A 19660-nucleotide genomic window follows, 5' to 3' on the forward strand; every position below is an offset into this window, starting at 1 on the left:
AAAGAATGTTGCTTCCAATGTAAATGTCTGCATCAATTCCAATCCCCCATATTTCTTTGGTAAATATATACAGTGGGGCAAAAAAGTACTTACTTAATATTTATTTTCCACCATAATTTGCAAATAATATCATTAAAAATCCTACAATGTGATTTTCTGGATTTTTTTTCTCATTTTGTCTGTTATAGTTGAAGTGTACCTATAATGAAAATTACAGGCCTCTCTCATCTTTTTAAGTGGGAGAACTTGCACAATTGATGGCTGACTAAATACTTTTTTGCACCACTGTATATCCATACACGCATGCATACATATACACATATATACATACACATACCTATATAGACATACTTTTTTAAAAAGAATATACCTTTATTATTATTCCCCGCAAACCCTACCGCCGATCCCCCAATTGGAGTAAATTAATAAACACTTCTGCTTTTCCCTTCAATTTATACATCTTATACACATTTTACAGACACAGTCTACTTTACAATAGTTCTCTCTTGTTTGATCAATTTTATCCCTGATGTCCTTACACAGCTCTCTGGTATTGGCCATTGTGGAGAGGTTGGAGTCTGTTTGATTGAGTGTGTGGACAGGTGTCTTTTATACAGGTAACGAGTTCAAACAGGTGCAGTTAATACAGGTAGTGAGTGGAGAACAGGACGGCTTCTTAAAGAAAAACTAACAGGTCTGTGAGAGCCGGAATTCTTACTGGTTGGTAGGTGATCAAATACTTATGTCATGCAATAAAATGCAAATTAATTACTTAAAAATCATACAATGTGATTTTCTGGATTTTTGTTTTAGATTCCGTCTCTCACAGTTGAAGTGTACCTATGATAAAAATTACAGACCTCTACATGCTTTGTAAGTAGGAAAACCTGCAAAATCGTCAGTGTATCAAATACTTGTTCTCCCCACTGTAGGAGTGGTTAAAACAAGCCAATAATGGTCCTTTGAGTATACCAAAAAAAGTTTTGTATACTTCCACTGGTATGCCATCCAGCCCTGGAGTTTTCCCATCCTCAAAGGCCCTAATTGCCTCAAGCATTTCCTCTTCTGTAATTTGGCCTTCACATTAGTCTTTCTGTACAGATATTAATTTTACATTATTATTAGGAAAAAATCCATACAATTAGTTTCAGTTAGTGGAGGTGGAAGAGCCTGAAATGAAAACATATTCTTAAAGTACTTTACTTTCTCTTTCAAAATACCATTTGGTGAATCATGCGTGACTCCATCATTTGTTACAAGTTTTAATACATTTTTTTGGTAGCATTTCTATATTGAAGATTGAAAAAGAATTGGTGCATTTTTCCCCATATTCCATCCAGTTCCCTTTATTATTATAATGTATTACACTGGATCTTTCTTGAATAAGTTCCTCCATTTCTTTTTGTTTTTCCTCTAACTTATTCTGTGCCTCTATAGTACTGTTTTTATTGCTATCTAACTGTACTGTTAGTCCTTCAATTTCCTTTGTTATTATGGACTCTTTTGATCTAAATTGCTTTTGTTTTATAGATGAGAACTGAATTGCATTGCCTCTAAAGGCACATTTAAAACTGTCCCATACAGTAAGGGGATCTGCTTTACCTATGTTATGTCAGAAAAAGGCAGTTATAAATTCTTCTGTCCTAGTTCTAAACAATATATCATCTAGTAGGCTTTGATTAAATTTCTAATATCCTCGCCCACATGGAAATTCTATAGGAGTAATATATATATGCCAATTATGTGATGATCCGACCGCATTCTGTCCCCTATCAACACTTTTAAACTTTTGGTGCCAGAGAGAATGGTATAAGAAAGTAGTCAAGGTGACTAGCTTGATTAAGCCTCCGCCATGTATATCTCACTAAGTCAGGGTACTTAAGCCTCTATATATCCACTAATTCCAATATATCCATGACATTCATGATTTCCTTAAGTGCCTAAGGGTGATAGTTTGTAGTGTGATTTCCTTTCCGGTCCATAGAGGTATTTAAGACCGTATTAATATCTCCCACCATAATAATAGAGTCTAGTGTTGCTTGTAGAGTTGATACATTCTTATGTATATGTTCAAAGAAGCTTGGATCATCATTCATTCGGACCGTATAGGTTAATAAGCCATATCTGTTTATTGTCCAATAACATATTTAAAACAATTCTTATGTATATGTTCAAAGAAGCGTGGATCATCATTCATTCGGACCGTATAGGTTAATAAATCATATCTGTTTATTGTCCAATAACATATTTAAAACAATTCTTATGTATATGTTCAAAGAAGCGTGGATCATCATTCATTCGGACCGTATAGGTTAATAAGCCATATCTGTTTATTGTCCAATAACATATTTAAAACAATTCTTATGTATATGTTCAAAGAAGCTTGGATCATCATTCATTCGGACCGTATAGGTTAATAAGCCATATCTGTTTATTGTCCAATAACATATTTAAAACAATTCTTATGTATATGTTCAAAGAAGCTTGGATCATCATTCATTCGGACCGTATAGGTTAATAAGCCATATCTGTTTATTGTCCAATAACATATTTAAAACAATTCTTATGTATATGTTCAAAGAAGCGTGGATCATCATTCATTCGGACCGTATAGGTTAATAAGCCATATCTGTTTATTGTCCAATAACATATTTAAAACAATTCTTATGTATATGTTCAAAGAAGCTTGGATCATCATTCATTCGGACCGTATAGGTTAATAAGCCATATCTGTTTATTGTCCAATAACATATTTAAAACAATTCTTATGTATATGTTCAAAGAAGCGTGGATCATCATTCATTCGGACCGTATAGGTTAATAAGCCATATCTGTTTATTGTCCAATAACATATTTAAAACAATTCTTATGTATATGTTCAAAGAAGCGTGGATCATCATTCATTCGGACCGTATAGGTTAATAAATCATATCTGTTTATTGTCCAATAACATATTTAAAACAATTCTTATGTATATGTTCAAAGAAGCTTGGATCATCATTAATTCGGACCGTATAGGTTAATAAATCATATCTGTTTATTGTCCAATAACATATTTAAAATAATACATCTACCTTGAGGATCTGTTTGGACAATTTGCACATTTGGATCAAAATGATTGTTAATTAAAACCATCACCCCTTTTGAATTTCTTTGTCGATGGGAGAAGTATATTTCGCCCCCCCAGTCCTTTTTCTACACAACTTCATCTAAAACTGTTGAATGGGTTTCCTGTAAACAATAGATATTATATTCCTTATCTTTTAGCCTGGTAAATACTGATTGTCTTTTCTTATTATCTGCTAGGCCATTACAATTGTAACTGGCTATACTTATTTCACCACCTATCATAATGAGACACAACTTTCAATTATTTTTATCAAAATATATGTTTGTAAACGTACCATTAAAAAGTAACATGATGATTGAGTGTCTACATAGCTGTACCATGATCTTTGCATTTCTACTAAGTAAACCTCAAATTGGTCCCTACTATTCCACCCGCTAAAAGCCCTCCTCATCCTGAGTTGGGTTGTCATCCCAATGCCCGGCAGACCACCCTCGACCCCCTCAATCCCATAACCCATAACCGACTGGGATCCATCCTTTGAAAAGAGCACACAGTGCCATTTACCGAATTGAAGGAGATTAACTGCCAAATGCATTTCCATCGCCCTCACCTCGATTTGTATTATATATAGCTGTGGATCATCCTCTATTGTCCCTAACATATTTTACTCCTTCGCAACAGTTGTGGGATACACACATACACCCACACACACTCAACCCATACCCCCACACATCCATAAACTCACTTACTCAACAATTGCACCACCCCAGAGCCCAACTCAAGATAGGTCTTGATTGACAAATGCACTTGCAGTTGCAGCTGCATGAGAAGGCCTGCAAGACCGCACAAAAAAATAGGAAAAAATTGAGAGATTTAATTTACCATTGTCACATCCTAGATGATGGAGGTCAAATGTACACCTCTACCCTGAAACCCCCACAATACGGTCACCCGTATTGACCATATTCCCAAGCATCTCCATGCAGTCCGACTTTGATTTTGTGCCACTAGGGTCACAATAATATACCCCCTCTCTGAATGTCCGAGTGTGACCCCCCTCCCCATGGGTTACTGCAGCTAGTGTTGCCAGCACTGCCACTGCCTGGGTGCCCCCCCCCTCCCCATGGGTTACTGCAGCTAGTGTTACCAGCACTGCCACTGCCTGGGTGGGGGCACCCCACCGGAATTCCCACCGGCTAGGTACAAGGTCATCAAGGTTCTCATTAGCAGCTTTGAGAATTTCCTTGTGTAGTATGCTCTCCCTTTAGGGGGCTTTGGCTTTGCAGGATCAACCCTGCCAAGCAGGCTCAGAATCTTGAGGGGGCAGTGCTGCTCTTGGTCTCTGATTATCATTTTGGCTGCATACAGACCGCTTACAGCAGGCACATAAAACAGTTAGGGACTTCTCCTTAGTATCTGGGTCATTCAGGTGGGTGTCTAGGGTATAGGGTCATGGACCGTACCATTAAAATAGGATCATAAATAAATAATTAGATATAATGTAGTTCCATGATAGGACAATAACAAATCAAATGTATCATCTATTTTAAAACTGTTCCACCATGATAGGACAATAAATAAACAAGACCTATAATTCACTATAAAAGTATATCCATCATCTGAACAACATTGAAAGCCCTCTCTTAGAGCAACACATTGGCTCTGGGATATGCAACCATATCATTACTCACTCACACAACTTACAAACATAACAAATCAAAATAAACACACACCACACCATCCACACATACTGTGCCTTCTGTTTACTTAGTTTGTATCTTCACTATGTTGAATTAATTAGTGCTTGTGTGTTCAATTAGTTATATGTGAAGATACTGAATATAGACAAGCTATATTTTTATTGTATTGTTACAATCCATAACCGGGCTAGAATTGTGTTTATTTTCCTCATCTATGAGAACTTTGTCATTTTTTAAATAACCATGGAGTAGTCTTTGTGTCTCTGAACAACTAGTTATCAATATATCGTTTATCAACGACGAGAGCTACTCGTTTCACTTTTAATCTATTTTCCTTGAAAATTGGATACAGAACTTTGCGCCGTTAGTTTCCCTTTCCTTCTTCCTTCACGTCGGTGTGGTTGTTCCTGAGCGTTGCTAGCAGTAGTGGATTATATTAGGCTCATGTATTACAAGTTGTGTAATAATTTGGGACATGTAGACTATTTTAATCATTATGGAATGCAGACCATACTTAGCAGGTTAAACCTGGAGCCTGGCACCCAGTTCATTATGACTGTCATTACAATCCCATGATTAGTGAGGATTATTAGGGTAGATTTATAGGACTACTGTTCAACCCCTATTGGACACTTTTCTCACCTTCCAATATTCTATGGATGAACAATTGAATATGGCAACTTTCAGGATTAATGCATAAAGGCTCTCCAAACCATTTATTTTATTATTCATAAATAATTTCCAAACCCTAAATAATCTACAAGATTAGAGTATATTTAAATCTACCAATTGGTGTTGAAAAGGAGGTGAATATATGCAGAGTTACATGGCTTTCTTTCCACGTCTGCAAAACCCGTTACACACCTCCATAACGTAAGTCTGAATTCCAAATACTGAGAAGTGTGTAGGGAAGATGTGCATAGGAAAGGCGTAGAGTTCCTAAATCTGAATTAGGGCCCTCCATTAATAGAAAAGGTGTGTACAGTTACAGGCAGTGCAGGTACCGTACCAGGCGGTGATACAGCCCGACAGGATGCTCTCAATGGTGCATCTGTAGATGTTTGTGAGGGTCTTAGGGGCCAACCCAAATGTCTCCAGCCTTCTGAGTTTGAGGAGGCACTGTTGTGCCTTCTTCACCACACTGTTGGTGTGGAGGGACCAGTAAGGTCCCAGCTCCACCTGTTACGTTATGTAACTACTGCCAGCTGCACGCACAGACGCAGGTGAACACAGAACCACACACACCATAAACAGCCATGTCACACAGGATATCAAGTGGATGATGGATGACGAGTCGGGAATAGTGGTGATCACCTTCCACTCTCTCCCAACCCATGACCCCAAAATACCTCCACCACACACACGCAAACAGAACTCACTGATGCACACACAAGCACTAACACACACACACACACACACACACACACACACACACACACACACACACACACACACACACACACACACACACACACACACACACACACACACACACACACACACACACACACACACACACACACACACAGAATTTAATCTGGTAGAGCATCTTGGTGCAGCTGACAACCATTTATTCACCCCACTGACACAGGCTATATGTGAACGTTTCCTTCTGGAATCCCCCTTTCCCTTCCTCCCAAATGCTTCCTCTCCACTTTCCTTTGTTGCTTTTACTCCTCCTTTCTCCTTTCTCTTGAATGACACACATGCACACACATCTACGCACACACGCACACAAACAGTCAGCAGTTGACCAGTCGATGATGGATGTCCATGGAGAACAGGTATTGAATACTGTGCTTTCTCTTGTTGTATCTGAAAGCCCTTCTCCCATTAAACCTAAGGTCCAGGACAATGTGCCATACACACAGGGAACTATGCCTACCGACAAAGATCGTTAAGACAGTCACTCAGGACAGGGATTATTCAGCTTTTCCAATTTTGACCAGTCAAAAACCCAGCCATTTTTTATTTGAGCTCTTTGTATGCAGTAAACGTCACCTTTATGCACAGATCTAGAATTAGCTTACAAAACCCAAATTCCGACCTGAAACAAAGCTGACCCTAGATCAGTGCTGAGATTCTCTACTCGGCTGTGTATGTTGCCATGAGCCGACTACAGTAATATGAGGCTTTATGCAGGTTAGGGCAGTAATCCACGTCGTTTTAATAATGTAATAAAAGGTATGAATGTATCTCAGGAAGTATCAAATACAATTTTCAAATCTATACACCCTGTCCCAGAAACTCTATACCAGACAGGAGATGGTATAGGCATCACACACACACACAAAACATACCTCTATCTCTCTGTTTCATTCAACCATGGTAGAAAGTTTAAGCTTTTCCCCAATCTTTTTCTCTCCCTGTTTCCTTATTTCTGCACCTGACAGTGGATTGGGAATGATTTATACCTTTTAAACTAAACCCAGGTAGGCCTACTTCTAATCCAGGTAGGCCTACTTCTAATCCAGGTAGACCTACTTCTAATCCAGGTAGACCTACTTCTAATCCAGGTAGACCTACTTCTAATCTAGGTAGACCTACTTCTAATCTAGGTAGACCTACTTCTAATCTAGGTAGACCTACTTCTAATCTAGGTAGACCTACTTCTAATCTAGGTAGACCTACTTCTAATCCAGGTAGACCTACTTCAAATCCACTAAAGAAAGACAAGAAAAACATAGATTTGAGCATTTTGAGCATTTTTTTATTAATTAAATGCAACAGAAAGGCAATAAAATTAAGATAAATAACTTTGTTTTTTACACAGGGGAAATATTTTAGTCATATTTCCAACAATGACTGAGACAATTGTCACAAACTATATACCAAACCTACAAAGTAAGTCGTTTCCAGTTGGTCTCAAAAAAGATGATGTCACTTCACCCAATGTGATGTTTAGAACTGAATCCAGTGTTTCTTTAAGAAAATACAGCTTTTAAAATATTGTTTAAAGACCTACAAAAAGTAATATAACATGGATGTTCACGTTAGATTTATTTTAAGCTTTTGCGTCATAGTGTTACAGCAACAATGTTGTTTAAAAAAGTCAGCTCATGTACGTCTCATATGAAAAGGCATTCATGTTCTCCTTGTGAAAACCCCAACACTGAAAACACAGTCATCCCAGGCATGTATAACTGCAGGAAAGGGTGGAAGGTGAAATAAAAATAAAAACAGAAAGACACATTTTTGGCAAAGCAGGAAGAAAAGTGAAAAGATTAAGCACAATTTTGATTGGATCCTTAATCATTTATTTTTTTTAGACATTCCCCTCTTTTGATTGGCTTTGATTGTCCTTCACAGTCATGAGATGCCATATGGTTGTCATGGAGCCTTCAAGTGCAACAGCCAAGCTACGTGCAGGAAGATAAAGTTGCTGTGTTCCCATGGCAACATGATGGTGAACGTTAAGCCATGTCCTATGCCAACAGGTAGGAGGGAAACCCAGGTGTGCTACTTGAATATGATCGCAGGGATCTCCGAATTCAGATTTTATTGAATATTTTCATATTTTTATATTTCTTCATATTGCATTCTAATGTGATGAAACGAAACATAGATGCGCTTTGGTTTAGTATTTTTTTAGGCCAGATAAATTTTCATAGATTTCCTCTAGGAATATATAGATATAGAACATCTAGAACTCTCTAGTCTGGACCTTTAAGGATCAGCGAATAGAAAAAACTCTTTCCAGTATTTCTAAAAACAAAGAAATCTACATTTGAAACCCCCACAGGAGAATAAGCAACATTATTATAGACAATAAAACCTAGAAGAACAATATACAAAACCAGACCAATGATGATGTGAACAAAAAAATCATTTTCCACTTTTCTTATAAAAACATCCCCGGTCACTAAATCCACACTAACCCCCAAAATGGGACTTGAACCCATCCCGTCGCATATTTACAGCTTTACCCCTCATGGACCCCATCCCATCTCCACAATGTACTCAGTGCAGAAAGAGAAGAAGTCTTAAAGCTCCTCCCCCTAAGCCAAAATAACTATTCAACAGTCATTGAAAAAATAACAACGTAAAGAGCAACAAAGAGGAATATAGTTCTCTCTTCATGTATATTATATATGTATACTATGTCCAGTTGAATATTAAAGTCTTTATACATAATGCTGTACAACACACAGAAATAGACAAATCATTCAGCTGTACCTGAATAGAAGGATATGAGAGGTATTGAAGTGTATGGCTTGACTGTAGAAATAATCATTCCTTTTTGTCTTGTTTTCTGTCTAGAGAAGAAGAGGTTAGTAAATCCATTGATACATGAATATTCATAGATTTAGGTTTAGTAGGTTTACTTTTTGAGTGTTAAAGACATCTAGGGTTTCCATGGTGAGGTCTAGACGAGAGACCAACGCACGCACACACACGCAAACACACACACGCAAACACACACGCAAACACACCGCAAATGCACTAAAGCACTATTTACTCTCAGCTGTTCAAGGACCAAATGCATCCATTACAACCACTCAGCACATACTCTCTCTCACACACACACTTCAGAACTACAGTGTTTTTGGTCCTTTTGGGATTTCTCAATCCTGCCGTCATTCATTTATCATCAGAGCAGTGTAGCCACCAGTGTAGTCTCTCTCTCACTCCCTTTCCCAGTCTCTATTTTATGTCTTCTATATAACCCTTATTTAACCAGGTCTCTAGACTGAGAAGTGAACACATCACATTCTCACTTACAGCAACAACCTAGTAAGAGTCACAGGAGTCTCTGACAAACTGCCTGAGAGTCAGTCTATGACAGTCTGACAAACTGCCAGAGAGTCAGTCTATGACAGTTTTTGACTCTATGACAGACAGTAAAACAACATGTAGTGAGGACACTGTCTGTCAGTTTCAGAAGATCAGTAGAGTACTGTAGTCCCTCTTCAGATCACATTAGATCAGATGACTTCAGTGCTGAGGTCCAAAGTGCTGTTATCCATTTTTGGGTTGGGATCGTCCACACCTAGATAGGACCCAGAACCAAGATCCAGAACCAGCAGGAACTAGAACCAAGGAAGGTCCTCGTTTCCAAAGTCTTCTAGATTTGGACAGAACCATGCTTCACTGACACCAGCACCAGTAGCTGGATTCATCCTGGAGAGATGAGGCTGCCATCTTTAAGGCTTTGTTTTGTTTACACTCCATAGTTGTTGCTAGGGGACGATGGCCACGCCCTCGGCGCTAACCAGCTGGCCTGTGGTTGGCTCGTAGGTCCCTGCCAGGTAAAACAGATCCTGGGCCCCACCCCCTGGCTTTCGTCGGCGAATCAGGTGCTCGTAATCGGTGCGACTGAGCACCTGGCAGCGGTGGGAGATGGTCTGGACATCGTTCTCATCCTCATGGCTCGACTGGTACAAAGCATGCTGGGTAGCGGAGGAAAGGAGACAGATGTTAAACACAGAGTTAAATAGAAGACTGAAAGATAAATGAACAGCCTATTCATTAATCCCCAAATAGATTTAAGTAGATAAATTCTTGATCAATCCTTGATAAATTTGATCAAAAAGTTGATCATGTTGTTGAATGATAATCCATCATACCTTTCCGTCATGTTGCCTCTTCCCCAGGCTCGTCTCCTCGGGATGGTAGAACCACTTGACCCTGACCACCATGCTGGAGGACCAGGACTCCCAGAGGCTCTCCACCCGCCCCACGTAGGGCAGCTGGGGCCGACCGGGGGACAGGAACACAGCACAGTCCCCCACATGCACCGTCTCACCACCACGCACAATCGCCTTGTAGAACAACTTACGGGCCTTACCCTTCAGGCCACGCCTCTGTAGGGGAGAGGGGGGTTAGGAGGGAGTTCAGGTAAGGACAGGTAAGACCTTACTCAGTTATTCAATTCAGTAAGACCTCAGTCAATAAGTCAATACGTCTGCTTCAGATTGTGTTCACCATTAAGGCTCCCACATGTATCCTCTGACCTGTGTGGGATTTCCAGACCATTTCCACAGCTGGCGACCCGGGAGGGCGGACATATTAGGATGTGGGATCGGTGACAACATCCTCTGCCTCTTTTCTGCTGGGTGGTCCTTGGGAGGTTTGGGCTGGGAGGCCGGGTTGTGTGTGTTGGGGGTCGGAGTGTGTGTGTTGAGAGACAGAGTGTGTGTGTTGGAGACAGGTCCACCTTTCCTCTTGGTTTGGCTTTTGGATGCACTGCTGCTACTATTGGTCCTCCCCTTTGATGTGTACTCCTTCCTGTCCTCTCCTCTATCACTTCCTCTCACCTTTGACTCCCCGGTGACGGACATGGCTGCCTTTGCAACGTAGGAGTGTGGTGTTGCCGAGGAGGGGCTTGGGTTGGGCTTGGTGTCAGAGGTTAAGGTGTTAGACGTCAAGCTCTGTTTGTGTTTGTGTTTCTGCTGCTGGAGCAGTGCTCGGCGGAGAAGGAGGGATGAAGATTCTTCTTCGTCAGAGGAGTAGGAGGAGTCGGAAGAACAGAGGGAGGAAGAAGAGAGGGAGCCAGAAGAGGAGGAAGAGGAAGAGGACGAGGAGCAAACAGAGAGACGTGAGAGGAAACGTCCTGCGCCCGCCGCTGCTGCTCTCCTCCGAGCTACGTCTTCATCTCCATCATCATCATCATCATCTTCATCCAGCTCAGAGTAAGAGCTAGGGCAGTCACTGGGGCAGTCCAGAGTACCAAACTCTCCCCCCAGACCCACTAAACCAGACGAGGGGAGCCCCTTTCTGAGGGCTGGCGCCCCTTTCAGGAGCGGCTCAGACTTGGACATTCCACTCTCTCCTCTTCTTTCTCCTTTATTTCTGTCTTTCACCACCAGGGCAGGGTGGATATACCTGAGAGGTGCCCCCTCCTTCACCACCAGGGCAGGGTGGATGTACCTGAGAGGTGCCCTCTCTGCCCCTGCAGATGGACCCTTGTGCCCCCTGCTGCCCCCCAAACGCAGCAGAGCTTTCCCATTCTTTGTTTTGGGCGAGGTCACGCCCTCGTGGTCCAGCTTCACCAGGAACTGTTTTCTGTACCTGTCACTCGACTTCCTGTTGGAGGGTGCCGTTGTCACGGCGACAGAGTCACTTAGCACCAGGGGCGTTACCGTGGTAACAGGCCGGTGGGTTCCACTTCTGAAGGCTCCAGCGTAACCGTTGGCGATGCTACTGAAAGAGTCAACCTCAAAGGGGGAACTAAAGATGCACTTGAGGGGTGTGGGAGTGGTGAGGGGGTGTGTGGCTGGGCGGTGGAACACCCCCAGGTCTCGCTGGCGACACACTCGGTGGGTTTTACGGGATGTCCCGTTAAACAGGAAGAAGTCCGCTGGAAGTCTCTTCGCCGGCCAGCTTATCGAGGAAGTGTTGCCCCCGGTTACTCTCTCTGACGATGTTGTGGCTGAACTATTGGCCTCTGGCTTGACCTTCTTTGGTCGTCCAACTGGAAGAATAAACAGAGTAAGAGAGAAAAGGGGAGAAAGAGAGACAGAAAGAAATAAAGGGAAAGAAAGAAGAGAGATTCATAAACAAGATGAATGTACCTAACCAAGTCAAAGAGAACAAATTATGTGTAACTATAAATTACAGCCCTTAATGTGGAACTGGGGACACCTTGTCACATTTAGTCTGTGTCGAGTTGTGGGAATGCTGTTTTACTGGAGGGCATTCAGATCAGTGACAGTTGGAACAGTGATGACGTTAGGCAGGTGGACGGGGATTCCATAGAGAGGGAAGAAGCTGTGTGATAAAATCATATTCTATATGTGTGTTATATACACTACATGACCAGAAGTATGTGGACACCTGCTCGTTGAATATCTCAGTCCATAGGCATTAATATGGAGTTGGTCCCCCCTTGGCTGCTATAACAGCCTCCACTCTTCTGGGAAGGCTTTCCACTAGATGTTGGAACATTGCTGCGGACTTGCTTCTATTCAGCCACAAGAGCATTAGTGAGGTCGGACACTGATGTTGGGCGATTAGGCTCGCATTCGGTGTTCCAATTAATCTCAAAGGTATTCGATGGAGATGAGGTCAGGGCTCCGTGCAGGGAAGTACATTTCTTCCACTCCGATCTCAACAAACCATTTCTGTATGGACCCTACTTTGTGCACGGGGGTGTTGTTATGCTGAAACAGGAAAGGGCCTTCTTCAAACTGTTACCACAAAGTTGGCAGCACAGAATCATCTAGAATGTCATTGTATGATGTAGCATTAAGATTTCCCTTCACTGGAACTAAGGGGTCTAGCCCGAACAATGAAAAACAGCCCCAGACCATTATTCCTCCTCCACCAAACTTTAGAGTTGGCACTATGGTAGCGTTCTCCTGGCATCCGCCAAACCCAAATTTGTCCGTCAGACTGCCAGATGGTGAAGCGTGATTAATCACTCCAGAGAATGCTTTCCACTGCTCCAGAGTCCAATGGTGGTGAGCTTTCAACGCTCCAGCCGATGCTTGGCATTGCACATTGTAATTTTAGGCTTGTGTGCGGCTGCTCCCAAAATTAATCTCCCGGCAAACAGTTATTGTGCTGATGTTGCTTCCAGAGGCAGTTTGGAAATTGGTAGTGAGTGTTGCAACCGAGGATACACGATTAATACGCTCACGAGCTTCAGCACTCGGCGGTCCCGTTCTGTGAGCTTGTGTGGCTTACCACTTTGCAGCTGAGCCATTGTTGCTCCTAGACGTTTCCACTTCACAATAACAGCACATATAGTTGACCAGGGCAGCTCTAGCAGGGCAGAAATTTGATGAACTGACTCGCTGGAAAGGTGTCATCCTATGATGGTGCCACGTTGACAGTCACTGAGCTTTTCAGTAAGACCATTCTACTGCCAATGTTTGTCCATGGAGATTGCATGGCTGTGTGCTCAATGTTATACACCTGTCAGCAACGGGTGTGGCTGAAATAGCCACATACACTAATTTGAAGGGTTGCCCACATACTTGTGCATATATAGTGTATGATTAAAGATGGTCTGACTAGTAAGTTGGCCTCTGAAGCAGTTTTCCTTTATCTTTTTAGTTCTGTTCCACTTTCCCACAAGCAAAATAAAAAGTTCTGAACTGGTTTGAACCAAAAGAAAGTACCGGTTTATATTGTTCCTTTCTGTCCCTTTCTTAACCTGTGAAATCTACCGTTTTTTATAACATTTAGGTTATTAAATGACTTCACCAATCAGTGCGGATAGAGCAGGCAAGCTAATTGTTCACATGCCTGATTGACAGACAAGTGTAGCCTATGGCGCAAGATGGACTGACATTTTGCATGTGGGGAGAGAGTGAGTGAGGGTGGAGGAGGAGGCTGGAAGCGCTGGGCACCTTGTTATGACATGCATTATCTGAATTAGGTCCACAGAATTGTACCTAGGAGGAGCAGCTTCTATGAAGGAAACTTTGAATGCCCTGTGAGCTAGTTAACTAAAAAGCATGTGTGTGCAGGGCAGCACCAGAATTAAAAGCATGTCTTACCTTTTTGTAGTTAACAAATGGTCTTTAGTATCCTTAACTAGCATCCATTCTTTTGTAGCTAATAAAAAATCTCTCTCCTATCTTCTGAATCATGATTGTAATGTCAGTACAGTAGCCTATGCTTCAGAGGGGGAGGGGCCAGTGGTGGAAAAAGTACCCCATTGTCATACTTGAGTAAAAGTAAAGATACCTTAGTAGAAAATAAAAGTGAAAGTAAGCCAGTAAAATACTACTTGAGTAAAAGTCTAAAAGTATTTGGTTTTAAATATGCTTTAGTATCAAAAGTAAATGTAATTGCAAAAATATTTTAAATTTGATCATATTAATAAGCAAACCAGACAGCAACATTGTCATGTTTTTGTTTTTTACGTATCGCTAGGGGCACACTCCAACACGCAGACATCATTTACAAACGAAGCATGTGTGTTTAGTGAGTCCGCCAGATCAAAGGCAGTAGGGATGACCAGGGATGTTCTCTTGATGATTGTGGGAATTGGACAACTTTCCAGTCCTGCTAATCATGTCAGGGAAAATGTATGAAGTAAAAAGTACATGATTTTCTTTAGGAATGTAGTGGGGAAAAAAGTAGTTGTCAGAAAATATGAATAGTAAAGTACAGACACTCCAAAAACAATTTAAGTAGTACCTTCAAGTATTTTTACTTAAGTTCTTTACACCACTGGGAGGGGCATAGCATATGCTTCAGAGGAAGAGGGGCAGGATGCCTAAACACACACACTGGCCAAGATTTTCAGCTGGCAGGCAGTCAAACACTGGAATAAGTTTCTGAGTGACAGAGTGAGGGCTTTGGCACAGGAGCTGTGATGCATTTTTTTTATGGGACTAGAAAATATGCCTGGAACCGGTTCCCATGCTTTTAAAATAACGGTTCAGTTACAGTATGTATCACTTTTGTTCCAGGTTCCATTTCTGTCCTTCAAAAATGTGGTTATTTTCTGGTTTTCGGTTCTGTTCCCTGACCTCTGGTGGTGGTATCTACAGTATGCTTATTTCACTGGTGCTGCTCAGGTGCTGTTGGCCTCAATCTCAAACAAAAGGGAGAAACCATCTAATAATGCTCTAAGCCATTACCTGGTCTCCTCTCCTGGCTCCTTCCTTCTGCCTCTTCATTGTTTGGTCCCTCTGTGGGCTTGTCTCTACTGTCCTGGGTGGAGCTTCTGCGACCACAACGTCCAGTTGAGAGCAGGGCTGGAGATGGCTCCGCACCTGAGTAAGTGAGAGAGAGAAAGAGCGAGAGAGTGAATGAGAAAATGACAGAGAGAGAGAGAAAGCAAGAGAGAAAGAGTGAGAACACGAAAAAATGAGAGAGCATGAGAAAGAGAGAGAAGTAGGGCAAAACAGACACAGAGAATGAATCTCTCAGAGTCTGGATCTAATGTTGCCAGACCATGTCTTTACCCTCCAGGAATGTATAATCTGTGTGTGTGTGTGTGTGTGTGCGTGTGTGTGCAGTATACTCACAGTGTATCTGGTACCCATTGGGCAGCAGGCGTATGTTGGGCAGGGAGATCCTTCCTCTGTCTCCATCATCAAACTCCACCATCACACTTCCCTTCTCCTCCTCGCCCGGAACCCCTCTGCGGACGTTTCCAGGGTAGAGACAACGGGAGCGTTCGCTCCAGTAGGCACACACACGTGTCCCAGCATTCAGGGTGGCCTCTGTCTGTGGCCGCACGTCCAACACCGCTTCTTGTAATATCTGTTCTAGAGAGTAGATCCTAGGCCTGTTCCCTCTCTCCCCCTCGATCACTACACGGAATCTAGGACAGGGAGATTGTATTAAATCTATTACAAGCCATTCAGCCAATCCTTTGTATCAACATGCCTATCTGTGATTAAGCAGGCCATATGAATTGGTGTCAGTAGGTGTCAGTAGGTGTCAGTGCCTTACATGTCAGGCAGGTCCAGAGTGTGTAGTCGGGCAGCATACAGCAGCTCATCCTCCTTAGATATCAACACCTTCAGACCATCCACCAGCATCTCCCTGCTCAACACACAGTTAAGCAGTGCTGCAGAGAGAGAGAGAGAGAAAATATAAACATTTAGCCTGGTATGTGACCATGTGAGACTGTGGTGTGTGTGTGTTCTCACCTGGTTCTCTGTGTGTGTGAGGTGTATGCTCCATGTCTTCCTCCTCCCCCTCAGAGAAGCTGCTCTCCTCGTCCAATCGGAATCCTTCATCAGCCGCAAAGCTCTCCAGAAGCCGGCTCACTGCACGCCCCTTAGCCTGCAACAGGAAACAGGAAATTACATAATTAGAATATATATCTCTTTAAACTCCTTTTTTTAATGTAACCATTATTTAACTAGGCAAGTCAGTTAAGAACAAATTCTTATTCACAATGACGGCCTACACCGGCCAAACCCAGACAACAATGGGCCAATTGCGCACCGCCCTATAGGACTCCCAATCACAGCCGGTTGTGATAAAGCCTGGATTTGAACCAGGGTGTCTGTAGTGACGCCTCTAGCACTGAGATGCATTGCCTTAGAACACTCAGGAGGACCAAACCAGTGATCACCCTCCCAGGTCCTGGACAGCTACAGAGTGTGCAGGCTTTTTTTCCATCACAGCACTAATTCAAATTATGATCATCAATGAACCTGGTGTTTTAGAGCAGGCCTAGAACAAAAGCATGTCATCTTTTTTTCCATACATTGCTGCCAGAACTACCCCCTTCTTTCAACACACACAAAACATTTTTTTATCTAAATGTGCACATTGCAGTGTCTCTAGAGATAAATCAGATCCAGCCTGAATTGTGCGATGTAGTAGGGAGTTGTAGTTTCCAACAGACCAATATTCTACATAGTTAAGTGCAGAAAACGTGGTAATTAACTACAATGACCATTATCCATTGCGTATCTACTTGTCCTGTCTGTGTTTCTTTTACGCCTGCTACGGAAGAGAGAAGAATGAGCGATCTGATCTGATATAGAGAGCAGCTGTCGCTTTGCGATGTATCTCTACCTGAAAATACATGATCTAAGTGATTGATAGATGGTATTCAGCAGTCATAAAAGTATGCCTTATTTACTTTGGAAAACTACTAAAATAGTGATTTTGTCAGACAGCATTGGCAGCAGATCTAAAGAGATAAGATGATGACTTGGAATGAAATAATAAAGTCATCAAATTAAACAAATGTCCAACTGAAATGTGTTATTAAAGTAAAGTAATGTGAATAAGTGCTGGTTAATAACTGATAAACAGTAATGGGAAGTCACTACCATCATGGGACTTTAATTAATTGTTGTATTCTGTCTTGTTGCAGCATTCGACCCAAATAATGCATATTGCATTGAATGTTTACATTTTCTTTATATAATAATAATAATAATAATTGAACCGAAATCGAACAGACTTCAAAAAGTACTCATCGCACAGCACTGAGACACACACACACACACACACACACCTATTCTGGTTTGAGCTGGTTTCTTAATGATGAATGACGACTGATGATGGAGCTTCAAAATCAGCCTGTTTCCAAAGAGTATGTGTGTGTCTTTGTTTAGTACATATGTGTGTGTGTGTGTGTGTGTATGTGTGTGTGTGTGTGTGTGTGTGTGTGTGTGTGTCTGTCAGTGTCTCAGGGCTGTTCTCACCAGAACACACTAGGCTCGTGTTTAGTCCCACCTCAGGACTGTTCTCACCAGAACACATTAGACTTGTGTTTAGTCCCACCTCAGGGCTGTTCTCACCAGAACACAGTAGACTTGTGTTTAGTCCCACCTCAGGGCTGTTCTCACCAGAACACATTAGACTTGTGTTTAGTCCCACCTCAGGGCTGTTCTCACCAGAACACAGTAGACTTGTGTTTAGTCCCACCTCAGGACTGTTCTCACCAGAACACATTAGACTTGTGTTTAGTCCCACCTCAGGGTTGTTCTCACCAGAAGACATTAGTCTTGTGTTTAGTCCCACCTCAGGGCTGTTCTCACCAGAACACACTGGGCTGGTGTTTAGTCCCAACTCAGGGCTGTTCTCACCAGAACACAATGGGCTGGTGTTTAGTCCCACCTCAGAGCTGTTCTCACCAGAACACACTGGGCTGGTGTTTAGTCCCAACTCAGGGCTGTTCTCACCAGAACACAATGGGCTGGTGTTTAGTCCCACCTCAGAGCTGTTCTCACCAGAACACACTGGGCTGGTGTTTAGTCCCAACTCAGGGCTGTTCTCACCAGAACACAATGGGCTGGTGTTTAGTCCCAACTCAGAGCTGTTCTCACCAGAACACACTGGGCTGGTGTTTAGTCCCAACTCAGGGCTGTTCTCACCAGAACACAATGGGCTGGTGTTTAGTCCCACCTCAGGGCTATTTTCACCAGAACACAATGGGCTGGGCCCACCTCAGAGCTGTTCTCACCAGAACACACTGTTTGTTTAGTCCCACCTCAGGACTGTTCTCACCAGAACACATTAGGCTCCCACCTCAGGGCTGTTCTCACCAGAACACAATGGGCTGGTGTTTAGTCCCAACTCAGGGCTGTTCTCACCAGAACACACTGGGCTGGTGTTTAGTCCCAACTCAGGGCTGTTCTCACCAGAACACAATGGGCTGGTGTTTAGTCCCAACTCAGGGAACTGTTCTCACCAGAACACACTGGGCTGGTGTTTAGTCCCACCTCAGGGCTGTTCTCACCAGAACACATTAGACAATGGGTTTTTAGTCCCACCTCAGGGCTGTTCTCACCAGAACACACTGGGCTGGTGTTTAGTCCCAATTCAGGGCTGTTCTCAGTCCCACAATGGGCTGGTGTTTAGTCCCAGGGCTGTTCTCACCAGAACACACTGGGCTGGTGTTTAGTCCCAACTCAGGGCTGTTCTCACCAGAACACAATGGGCTGGTGTTTAGTGTTCCACCAGAACACAAGGGCTGGTGTTTAGTCCCAAGGGCTCATGTTCTCACCAGAACACAGTAGACTTGTGTTTAGTCCCACCTCAGGACTGTTCTCAGAACACATTAGACTTGTGTTTAGTCCCACCTCAGGGTTGTTCTCACCAGAACACATTGGTCTTGTGTTTAGTCCCACCTCAGGGCTGTTCTCACCAGAACACAATGGGCTGGGCTGGTGTTTAGTCCCAACTCAGGGCTGTTCTCACCAGAACACAATGGGCTGGTGTTTAGTCCCACACAATCAGAGCTGTTCTCACCAGAACACACTGGGCTGGTGTTTAGTCCCAACTCAGGGCTGTTCTCACCAGAACACAATGGGCTGGTGTTTAGTCCCACCTCAGAGCTGTTCTCACCAGAACACACTGGGCTGGTGTTTAGTCCCAACTCAGGGCTGTTCTCACCAGAACACAATGGGCTGGTGTTTAGTCCCACCTCAGGACTGTTCTCACCAGAACACACGAGGCTGGTGTTTAGTCCCACCTCAGGGCTGTTCTCACCAGAACACACTAGACTTGTGTTTAG

At 42.7% G+C, this 19660-nt stretch overlaps 1 protein-coding gene across 1 annotated transcript in view; it reads right to left on the reverse strand.

Annotated features, from left to right (window-relative positions):
* Positions 1-7454: 7454 nt before the first annotated feature.
* The window catches only part of LOC112261302 (BAH and coiled-coil domain-containing protein 1), a 97602-nt gene continuing 85396 nt past the window's right edge, over positions 7455-19660 (reverse strand). Inside the window, exons 18-24 of the mRNA XM_042307090.1 lie at positions 16329-16464; positions 16129-16246; positions 15699-15997; positions 15309-15443; positions 10725-12184; positions 10338-10574; positions 7455-10160 (exon numbers count right to left, since the gene is read on the reverse strand). Of these exons, the coding sequence (XP_042163024.1) occupies positions 9951-10160; positions 10338-10574; positions 10725-12184; positions 15309-15443; positions 15699-15997; positions 16129-16246; positions 16329-16464 (2595 nt within the window). The 3' untranslated portion in view covers positions 7455-9950. The remainder of the gene's footprint in view (positions 10161-10337; positions 10575-10724; positions 12185-15308; positions 15444-15698; positions 15998-16128; positions 16247-16328; positions 16465-19660) is intronic.

The sequence above is a fragment of the Oncorhynchus tshawytscha genome, linkage group LG27, assembly GCF_018296145.1.
Source record: "Oncorhynchus tshawytscha isolate Ot180627B linkage group LG27, Otsh_v2.0, whole genome shotgun sequence".
In the NCBI taxonomy this organism is placed as follows: domain Eukaryota; kingdom Metazoa; phylum Chordata; class Actinopteri; order Salmoniformes; family Salmonidae; genus Oncorhynchus; species Oncorhynchus tshawytscha.